Raw genomic sequence first — 11,457 nt, 5'->3', positions numbered from 1 at the left:
CTTGGAACACGGCTCACTCAGTGTTCAGAACAGCACCCATGGGGTGGTCATGCTCACAGGAACAGAGTGTTGAAAGAGTGATTATGTGTTAAGATAGTTTGGCTGTCAACCAAATAACATGTTACTGCCTACTGCCAAGCCAGGCACTTTTGCTGATTGGTGACTTTTTAAGAATGATGACAATAAATAAATAAACTGGTTTAAAGGAAAAACATCATTTCCCAGATGGGTTTATTGTTGAAGAGATGGGAGTTGGGATAAGAGGACTTTAGCTTGGCCTCTGATGGGTCCCAGAATGTTCCTCTATCGAAGGTGGGATTCTGTCCATATTCCTCCCAGAGGACCCATTCATCGTCAGTCCCACACTGTCTATATGAACTTCAATGAATCATCAAGCGCTGTCTCTTGCAGTTTCTTCACCTTTAAGTGGAGTCAATATTCCTGGCCCTTTACTCTCACACTCAGTGCTGGGTATGTAATGAGGTGGAGGAGGGTAGGAAGTTGGCCTGGGAGCGAAGGCAGACCAGCAGATAGGGGAGAACACAGGAAGCCCAGGCAAAAGCCCTCAGGTCTCCTGAAACGGACTCTGGGGTGACTTTTTGGTGTTTAGCCGGCTCTCTATTGGATTCCTTTTCTTTTCTCCCAGCCCCGAGGTTCTGGCCTGCTATTCTGCCTGGGTTTCTGCCCCTTCAAGGCTGATGAAGGCCAGGGTGCTTTCTCTCAATGCCTGTGCTCGTTCATGGTCACTGAAGCAAGCACCAATCTACTTTCATTTTCTACTTTTCGAAAAGACTTTTCACTGCTAGTAGTTGTGGGGAATGTGGGTATACCACAACACAAACAACAGGGAAACCACAAGTAATAAAAAAAGTATTTAAAACTCCAAGACAACTGGTTTGAGTTATCCTTGGTCATTGTTGAGGCATCAAAGGGGAATAATGGTCATGCAGCAGGGGTGGATGTGGTTCAGAACTGAAGCTGAGTCACAGTAAAAAAATCTTATTATTTAATAATTTATATATTTTATAAAACAAACACAAACATGCAAAATAACTGTAACATTAATCATCCCTGGGTATGTCTCAACCATTGTCATGAAGGAGACAGGTGGCTCCCAGCAATACTTGCTATTTCTATATCACTTCTTTTCCCCTTCCCCATCTACTCTTCATATCCTACACCTTCTTCTATACTTTCTCCTTGATGCCCCATCCACTCAAGATAAACTCCTCAAATATTCTGAGCCCAGGGATCTCATGTAAAGTCACTACTCCCTTTCATCCTCCTGCCAGCTCTTGGATCTTGCTCTTTCCTACCCAGTTTCTCACCAAAACAAACAAACAAACAAAAAACCACCACCAACAAAACCCACTGCTCTGGAATGACAGGGTCCTCCTTAAAGGATATGGAAGTGAAGAATCTGTCTGACAAACTATGAGGCACTATTTATCCTTTACTGGAACTAGAGGAGGGAAAGTACAGAGACTTGCTTGCTCAAATATTCGTGTGATCACAGGAACCAGGCCTGACTTGTTCTAAAGCCCAGTCTGATTCACTCCTCCCCCAGTTTTGGTCTAAAACAAAAAAGCCCAACCCTTTGGGTGAGCAGTTTTGATAGAGTGCTGTCCCTCCTTCCTCTACACTTATCTCTGGGGCCCTGCCATTTACCTGTTCTTGGTACCCAACTTCTAGGGCACCCCTTATAGTTGGAAATCCTGGGTCTTCCCCAGTTTTTTGGAATCACAACAGTAATAAAAGTAACAATAACGGTGAGGATGATTCTAGCTAACGTAGATAGGGCATTTTCTACGTGCCAGGCACTGTGTAAACATTTAACATTGATTGTGTCTTCTGGTTTCCAAGTCCTAAAGAACCGTATTAGTTACCTAACAAAATGCCACAAAACTTGGCAGCTTAAAACAGCACACAGTCAGTTCCCTTCTCACAGTTTTCATGTGTTAGGAATCTGGGCGTGACTTAGCTGAGTGCTTGGCTTCAAGGTCTCTCAATCACTGTATTGCTTAGGCTACAGTCACCTCAAGGATCAATTGGGCAAGGATTTGATTCCAAATTCACGTGGCCATTGTCAGGATACAGTTCCTCACTGGTTTCTGGACTAAGGGCCTCAGATCTTCACTGACTGTTGGCCAGAAGCTGCCCTCAGTTCTTTGTCTTATGGCCTCTCCAACATGGCAACTTCCTTCCTCAAGGGTGCAAGCTATGAGGCAGCGAGATAATGCTAGCAAGACGGATGTCACAATCTTTTGTACCTATTCATGGAAGTGGCACCCATCACCTTTGCCATATTCTTTTGGTTAGAATTGAGCCACCATGTCCAGTCCACACTCAAAAGGACATGGATCCCTGGGGGTCATCTTAGAAATTTGCCAACCTCAAGACCAACCAGAGAAGGAGGGAGAAAGAGTTGTTTTAAGATTTCAAGGATAATAACAAGACTAGAAGATGAAAGTAGTTCAGGGTATAAGGTTTGAAGCTAGTAAAGTTAGACGTTAGAAGGTAGTTAGAAGGTTAGACGTACCTTATAGCATTTTCGAACCAGTGTCTTTAATTTTACACGTATTTATTGTGCAAAGAACTGCTTTCTCCACTGGGAAGGTAAGTGGAAAATAATGGTAATAGAATAGGGGGGTAGATAAAAATCAAAGAGGAACTGAAGATAACCTCTCTGGACAGAGGTGGCCCAGAGACTCCCCTGGGCAGGGACATACATCAAATAAAAAATGAAAGAATTAGGGCATGAACCAGATCTAGAATAGGGTGTCTGCAACTAAAGACAGTCAAGATGGAAGAAACACATTCTGGAATAAAAAAAGAGAAGTGGGTTCTAGAAAGATTTTTTGAGGCAACACTACATAGAGCAAAAGTATGGGGGAGAGGGCAGGAAACATTTTTTAGCAGCATCTATCAAAACATAGTTTTTAAATATATATTTTATGAGGGGAAGAAGACTACAGGATTTTCAGGGCCTTTAGTATGTTAGTATGCTCTGTGAGGCCCTAAGATGTGTGTAAGGGAGAGTGTGGTTTGATTAGGCAGAGCTTCTCACAAGTATTTATTTGTTTTGTGTGGAGGTGGTAACATGCTGTGTATTTCAGAGAATGCTCTTTTATCAAATGCCTGTGGCTTTTTTTTTTTTTTTTTTAGCAGGATGGGTGGGAACTGGTTCAAATATTTCTCTAAGCCAAGAATGGTGGCCAGTGGTTGGGCAATAGCATAATATTTTTATCCAACACCTATGTGATAAGCAGAAATGACCCTTGGATCTCAACATTTGGACACCAACAATGGGAAAGATACAAAATCAGAATCAGAGCAGAAGTCACCACATCATCACCTTTTACAACTACTCACAGAAATCCCTCCCAATTCCCAAAGCTCTGTCTATTACAATTCTCTCCAGCACTCTTCCCCTCCTGCTTGTCAGAAGAGAAGGAATCAGGGAGTTCACTCCAAGGGATTTTCTCTTGGAATTTTTTCAATATCATAGTACAAAGGCAATAAGGGAGAGTCAGTGAGAGAGGCAAGACGAACATGTTAAGGGCCTTTTGAAAAAGTCTTTAGTACAGAGAAAGCAGTAAGAAATCAAGGACTTCCTGCTAAGCCACAAAAAAGATAGTTCATCAAGGAATGCCAATTTCTCTAGCATTCGTGGGGAATTACCCACAGTAGGGATTAAGACACCAGTGTTCTTGTAATCCATGGTGGGAGACCTCCCCTCAAATAACTGGTGTCAGCAGAGGGTCCTCTCCAGCTCAGAAGAACAAGGCAGCTACGAAAAGCCACTCCTTCCTGTAGTACACAGTGCTGTGTTTTTAGGTTAATCCTCCAATATACATTATAGTTACTTTCAATGGTTAATGAGTACCTTCTAAGTGCCTGCTTCATTTAATTGTCCAAAGGCCAATTGGTCCCAGAGGTATAAAGCTACGAGCTGGCTAATGAGAGCATTCTCTCTGAGCAGGGGAAGCAGGGGAGGGGCCGGGTCAGGGAGCCGGGTTCCCAAGAAGCAGGGATGCGGAACAGAACCGGTGCAGTCCTCTGTGCCCTTGCCCTTCTGACAGGCTTTCTGATCATCTGCCTGGGGGCCTTCTTCATCTCCTCAGGCTCCACGTTCAGCTGCCGGTGGAACCTCATCCTGGCCTATTTGCTTCTGCCTCTGGGATTTGTGATCCTTCTGAGTGGGATTTTCTGGAGCACCTACCGCCAGGCGAGTGAAAACAAAGGGATGTTCAGCCATGGGCTCAGACCACATCTTGCTCACAGGGCCATGGCCCCAGCCACAGTGGACAGGTATGTGCTGATAAGCCAGAGGACTGATGAGGGTTGAGATGGGCCTGAGTTCTGGAAAAGCTGAGTGACTTCTAACCCCGCTGTGGAGCACTTGACATGTCTCATGGGCCTGTATGTCTAGAACCAAAGTGTTATCATCAGGGGATTACTCTGGGGTTAGTTAATAGGAATAATGGTGCTGTCTCTGGGGAAAACCATGAAGTAAATGCAATTTATATCAGAGACTCCATCCCCTGCTGCCTCCCCCCCTCCTCCCCCTCCAACACACACACACATTGAAAACCCACCTAAGCCAATTTAAGAGGCCTGACTCTAAGGTTCTTTTGTTGTATGATGGGAGCTATCCTTAGAAGCTGGTAGTTATTCCTTTTAATCTGGCTACCAGGTTGTAAGGAAAGCAAGTCCAGAGCCTAATTCTGCCACACAGCAAGTGAGCACGGAGGCATAAATCAGTCCTGCACTAGGAACGCAGGGAAGTCCCAGCTGAGTGACCTTTTAGGTATTGTGAGCATATTCTGCATGAAAGATTCATTTGAGGGAAAGCAATTATATTCCAGGGGTAAGATTCAGATAACCCGGCCACAGTGCACCCATTAGGATAGCTATTAAAAAGAAAACGCAAGGGTGTGGAGAAATTGGAAGCCTAGTGCACTGTTGGTAGGAATGTAAAGTGGTGCAGCCACTGTGGGAAATTATATGGAGGTTCCTCAAAACATTAAACACAGAATTACTATTTGATCCAGCAATTCCACTTCTGGGTATACAAACAAAAGATCTGAAAGCAGGGACTTGGAACAGCTATATCTACACAATATTCATAGCAGCTTTCTTCACACTAGCCAAAAGGAAGAAACAACCTAGGCCATCAGTGAATGAATGGATCGACAAAATGTGGTGTATACATACAATAGAGTATTTTTTTCAGCCGTAAGAAGTAAGGAATTCTGACACATGCTACACCATGGATGAACTTTGAAGACATTATGCTAAGTGATATAAACCAGACACAAAAATACAAATGTATATGATTTCACTTACATGAAGTATCTAGAGAAGTCAAATTCATCGACAGAAAGTAGAACAGTGGTTGTCAGGGGCAGGAGGCGGGGGATGGGGAGTAACTGTTTAATGGGCACTTGGAGATAATAGTGGTGATGGGTGCATTTAATGTGAATGTACTTAGTGTCGTGAACTGCACACTGGCCAATGTGGTAAATTTTGTTATATATTTTACCACATTAAAACATTTCAGTTAACCTCATGGTTAGTATATGACAACCCCAAACCTCCTAATTCTTGGCTGACCGCAGGACCATTTAGGGATAAAACATCAGGCATCCTCCTTAAGGTACGGGCTGCAAGACTCCATAAATTCTTTTACCCTCTTCATCTAAATTACTTTAGCTACTCTGTATATTTTGCTACTCCGTGTATTTTGAATAAGTAGTGCAATTTTACCCATGTCTTGATTTTTGACATTATTATGCTAATTAATGATACTAATTATAATAATCCAAGCCCATTTCCGATGTTTATTATACTTACCAGCAAGGACTCTGGGTTTGATAAAATGTTGAGATAACTGAAGTGATTTTAGAAGATGCATCTAGAATGCTGATTTTATTTTGCATAAATGTTAGATAATTGCCTCCAGAGTTGAAATTCCTGATAAGAGTAATTGATTACCTTTTGGGTGTAGCTTAAATTTATTAATACATACATAACATCACACTGTGCAGAAATGCCTTAAATTATAGACAGCATGATGCCCCTGTTTATTGTCTCTTCCTACTGCATCTAGTAGATGCCCAGCTCAGTCAAAATGGCCAGCAAGTTGGCCAATGGAAAGTTACATTTCCCAGAAGCATTTGCATTCAAATGGGTACCCACATTGAGGAATTAAAAGCAAATGGGGAACAACAGAAACTGATGAACAAAAACAGGTCCAGAGACAGAGAAGCATCAATCAGACCATCAAACCTCAGAGGGGAGGGTGGGGGTAAGGGAGAGAGATCAACCAAAGGACTTACATGCTAGCATATAGGCCTAACCAATGGACACAGACAACAGGGGGTGAGGGCATGAGTGGTGGGGAGTATGGGGGGTAATGTGGGGATAAGGACACATATGTAATAACTTAATCAATAAAAAAAAATTTAAAAAAATAAAAGCAAATGGGCTTGCAGTGGTAGAACCCAGGGCATTGGGAATGAAACTGCTGGAGGTGAGGAGGGTTGGGAGAGGTGAATGGGATTTGGGGGGCAGGCAGCAGTCATCCTGGAGCCTCTCAAATCACTTTAGTGGAGCAGTCGCCAACCGGTGGTCTGTGAGGCCCGACAGGTTGGCGACCGCTGCTTTAGGGGACAGCTCACCTTACTGTTTTCGGTGTCTTAACACATATGCCCCATGACACAGCCTTGGCTATTCTGAGTGAAGGCTGAGATGTGGGCTGTACAGTAGACAGTGGCTTCAGCCGTTTGGCTTTGGGCCTGGTTACATTTGGAAGGGAGCTGTGCCTACAAATGGCAGTCCCTGTTCTGTTGTGGTTACCTATCACAAACACTCCCTGCAGGCACTGGAAGAATTCACTCTCTAAATACACCGCTCAACCAAGCTCACCCTCTCTCTTCCTCACCTCCATGCCACCCCCCAGTCCCATTCATAATGGAGAAGCTGGGAGGATTCAGCAATTAGCAACACTGGGCAAGATTACCAGCTCAGACATGAATAGCTCTGTTAGCCATTGGTCTGATGGTATGGAAAAAAGTTGCAACTGAAATCTACATAAAGTTCTCAGTTTAAATCGCTTGGGAAGTTAGTTGTTTTGTTTTTGTTTTTTTAACTAGCTGCCGAGACTTGAAAAAGCAATGGGAAGAGACAAGCATCTGATGTAATGCTGGGAACTTCATGGAACTGGTTTACTTTCATTATTTTATTGGCTGTGAGGATCTGAGACTGTGAGTGCAATTGAGTAGATGATTCTATGTGTGAATGGAGATAGGATGTGAATGGACTGAATAATTGGGTAGAGAAGTTCCACAGTTCAGGCCCTCATGTTCTCTATCCCTGCTAAGGATCTCACTCTGGAAGTCTTGGTTCCAACAGGTAAGAGAGAGGGGATAACCTGGAATAACCCACTGGGGAAAGTGTGACTACAGGGACCCATATCTTATGGCTGAGAGAGAGGGCTCTGCTGGGAAAGCGACATGTTTTTTAAAAACTGGTGGTGCCAGGGAAGAAATACATCTGTTTCAAAATCAATGTTTCTTAACAGTTTCACTTTGCAGTGTGATCTGAGAGAGGCAATCATATGCCTCTCTGGCCTGAACCACTTGAATAACATGTACATGTTTGTGGCATTTTGTCCCCCAGGCCAGATTTTTACCCTCCTGCTTATGAAGAAAGTCTGGATGCTGGAAAGCAAACCTGTCCTGCAGAGGGAGAGGCCGTGGATATCCCTCCACCTCTGTACACAGAGATGGACCTTGGATTTGAGGTTGAAAGTGGTGCTCACCAAGAGGCACCACCATCCTATGCCGAGTCTGTAGTGGACGGGGTGGTGGCAGCAACACCATGGAAAGATGCCCAGACGCAAAGCCGAGAGTGCTGAAGCAGGGGAAGCTCTCTGGCACCCAAGACGTCCTCTCATGGGACACAGCTGCTAAAAATGAAAGCAGGCAAGGGATTGTGGGAGGAAAAGCCATGTCCGTGACCCCATGCAAGAGCACCCTGAAGGGATCTTGAGCCTCTAAGAAATCTCGTCAGCTTCATTATATTTTGTTTTACTATAAGGGGACAAGTGGGATGGCAGGGTGTGGAAAGACATGCAGCCTGATGCTTTAGAGCAGGGGTCCTCAAACTACGGCCCGCGGGCCACATGCAAATACAAATATTGTATTTGTTCCTGTTTTGTTTTTTTACTTCAAAATAAGATATGTGCAGTGTGCATAGGAATTTGTTCATAGTTTTTTTTTAAACTATAGTCCGGCCCTCCAACGGTCTGAGGGACAGTGAACTGGCCCCGTTTAAACAGTTTGAGGCCCCCTGCTTTAGAGCTTGGATAAGAATCTTCCTCTCTCTGGGCCTCAGTTTTCTCCTCTATCGAGTGAAGGATTTACGCTGGGATTGATAGCTAACCATTATGGAATCCTTTTTATATGGCATGCTCTGTGCTATGAACTTTCTGTGATTTTATTTAGCCCTCCCGATTGCCTTCAGAGATGTGTGCAATGGTTATTCCCATTTTACACATGCATAAACTGAGGCTTTGAGAAGTTACGAAACTTTTCCAATAACAGTTATTTCCAGGAAGATGAAGGAAGGTCCATAGAGGGGGATGCATTTACTTCCAATTTTTATGCTATTTACCCAGTCTTACTTCCCTCCTCACAGAGAGCAGTTTGGACTTCTCTTCCCCTTCAGAAAGTGGGCCCTAACAGGAAGTGGAGCAATCCGTTAAAGCCCCTGAAAAGGCAGCAGAGGTTGCTTTAGAGTTCATCTTCTGGATTTTCCTTTAAAATGTAAACGCGGCCCTAACCGGTTTGGCTCAGCCAATAGAGCGTCGGCCTGCAGACTGAAGGGTCCCAGGTTCGATTCCGGTCAAGGGCATGTACCTGGGTTGTGGGCACATCCCCAGTAGGAGATGTGCAGGAGGCAGCTGATCGATGTTTCTTTCTCATCGATGTTTCTAACTCTCTCTCTCTCTCTCTCTCTCTCTCTCTCTCTCTCTCTCCCTTCCTCTCTGTAAAAAATCAATAAAATATATTAAAAAAATAAAATAAAATGTAAACGCGGCCTCCAGGTTTTCTGCCCAGGAGCTTGGCTCTCCCCTCTTGGTGTAGTTCCCTTTCATCTGATCATCATACTGATGATGGAAGATGATTCCTAGTGGTTACAGGCAGCAGCTGGTGAATGGGCACAGGAGGATTTGGACAGTGATAAGAAGGATGAAGATCTTTCAAGGAGGAAGAGGGGTATTGAGATGGGATGGGGCCCCTTGGCCTTCTCTTCCCTGTTATTGCTGAAAAATACACAGGAAGCCACATAAAAGGAAATCCTGGTCCATTTACAAGAAGCATGAATTTGGGCATCTGTGATTTGAATTCTTGACATCAAGGTCACAACTGGATATGCAGGTTGTCAAACAGGAAGGTGATTATTTGTAAGCAATGCAATTGTCTCATTGTCTCTTTCCCTCTACTGAGCCAGTAGTCCTGAAATTTTCCCTGGGGTCTGAGCACACTCACTGACCTGAACAAGCTCTATCGCTGGGCTTTCAGCCAGACTGTGCAATTGTAATAGATAGTTTTTCCAACTACTGGTAGTCCTGTGAAACAAATGTTAATTTTGGTTTACATAAGAAAATTGTTTTAATCTCTTTACTGCAATAAATTTTGTACTTAAACTTTCCCTTTTTTTGCCACTGTTTTGTATCGGGGGTGGGGGGGATCAATAGAGGGACATAAGTCAAAGTTTCATTCTCTATGAGGACCTAACACAGCATCCAAATGAGTAAATCTCTTTGCAAAACCAAACATTACTGAGAAAAACTATTGATTCAGGAAATTAGGCAGGCGATTTTTGAAAAGAAATACTACTAACAGGCATTTATTGACTTTAAGAAACACCCATATGTACTCTGAAGCAAGCATCAAGAACATGGGTGTTACACAAAACAAAGTCCACCTTTGAAAAGCCCAGCAGTTAAAGTCCACTGGGCCAGTCAGACAAAAGTGTCCATGTGGTTAGTAAGAATTCATTGGCCACCCCAGGAGGATTCACTCAGGGAAACAGACATTTATCCCCTCTTCCTCCATAAGCTTATGATAAAATTAATGGAGATGGATTGAGAACCCGGATTCCGTGAATGACAGGGGAGAAAGTGAACAAGAGGCAAACCTCTAAGGCGAGTGTCTTTGCTTGTTCCCTCTTCTCAAATGTGAATGAAAATCTCACAGGTCACTGGGGAAGGGCAATATTCAGAGGTGATGGCTCTCCAGGTATTTTAGTCTTATAATGTCTCCCTGAATCGTAAGTTTAAGTACCCCCCATCCCAGAAGGTGAGCATGATAAGGTCAGTTACAGAGTAGCTCATGCTGAGTCTCTTGCATACCTGAGATGTAGCGTGGGTATTTTTAAATCCTCCACACAAAAAACTCACAAGTCCTTTTACTGACAATCCTTCAGGATTCTACTTAAACACAGTGTTTAGTGAGGTATCCCCAGTTCACCTACATTGCAGGGCACATACTAGGTGCTAAAAGACATGGAAATATGATAAAGACATGGGTTTCTAATGCATATCCTCACTGGATCCTAAAATGCTCCCCAGCAACTCGGTCTGCTTCACATACCAGGTGGGCTGTCAGCTGCAGAGCTGGGCCCACTGATAAGGCCTCCAGCTGGTTGGAGTGGCGCAGGCATGCTGCTAAGCTCTGACGCCTCAGATAATCTCTTGCTGTTTGTAACTGTTGAAGGGCCAGTTGTAACTGCTGTAGACTGATTTACTGGCAGTTACATCATTTCCAAAGGTGCGAGATTTCTCAGACCCTTCTCCACTCAGGAATGGAATGTCCTCAAGGCTGGTGGCTGGGATATCAGTGTCCAGTGGCCATGTGTTTCGAGAATACCCAGTGCATGACCAAGCAATAAAATGGAGTCATCTGTTAACGTTACTACCCATGCCCCCAGGTGCTCTTCAAATTCCCCAGACCTGCCATGGCTGATGGATATTGCCACCAAAGTGAATCCATGCCTTACACTGACCCACAGCTGGCCAGTGAGAAGTCCCCAACCATTACCCCTGTCACTGCCTGTATTACCTGCAGAGAGCACCGGCACAGGGCAGCCAGCTATCAGCCCAGGGCGGCACCATGGGACTGGTCATTAGTCTGAAGCTCCCTGTGCAGAAAGCCTTCCCGCCATGTCCAAGCCCTTCGACCTACAGTGTCATGCAACACTATTTGTCCCGTGAATACTGTGGATGGAGACTGCGCTTCGGATCAGTGAGATCAGATAAATGATCTCATTTTAGTAATGGCTACCTACCTATTTTCAAAGTCAACTAATAAACTCAAGAATCACGGAGGGGGCAAAACAACTTTTTGTTCTCAAGGACAGAGTGACACCGGGCAGGATGTTTAGCAT

At 44.1% G+C, this 11,457-nt stretch overlaps 1 protein-coding gene across 1 annotated transcript; it reads left to right on the top strand.

Moving 5' to 3' along the window:
- The first annotated feature begins 3,959 nt into the window (after positions 1-3,959).
- TMEM252 (transmembrane protein 252) lies at positions 3,960-8,459 on the top strand. The gene is made up of 3 exons (XM_059656832.1): positions 3,960-4,311; positions 7,684-8,125; positions 8,351-8,459. The coding sequence occupies exons 1-2, from the start codon at positions 4,034-4,036 to the stop codon at positions 7,919-7,921; spliced, it is 516 nt and encodes a 171-aa protein (XP_059512815.1). The 5' UTR covers positions 3,960-4,033; the 3' UTR covers positions 7,922-8,125; positions 8,351-8,459.
- The last annotated feature ends 2,998 nt before the right edge of the window (positions 8,460-11,457 follow it).

Source organism: Myotis daubentonii, chromosome 11, assembly GCF_963259705.1.
Source record: "Myotis daubentonii chromosome 11, mMyoDau2.1, whole genome shotgun sequence".
Classification (NCBI taxonomy): Eukaryota; Metazoa; Chordata; class Mammalia; order Chiroptera; family Vespertilionidae; genus Myotis; species Myotis daubentonii.
The sequence above is the reverse complement of the archived record's forward strand: the minus strand, read 5'-3'. Positions and strand labels throughout refer to the sequence as shown.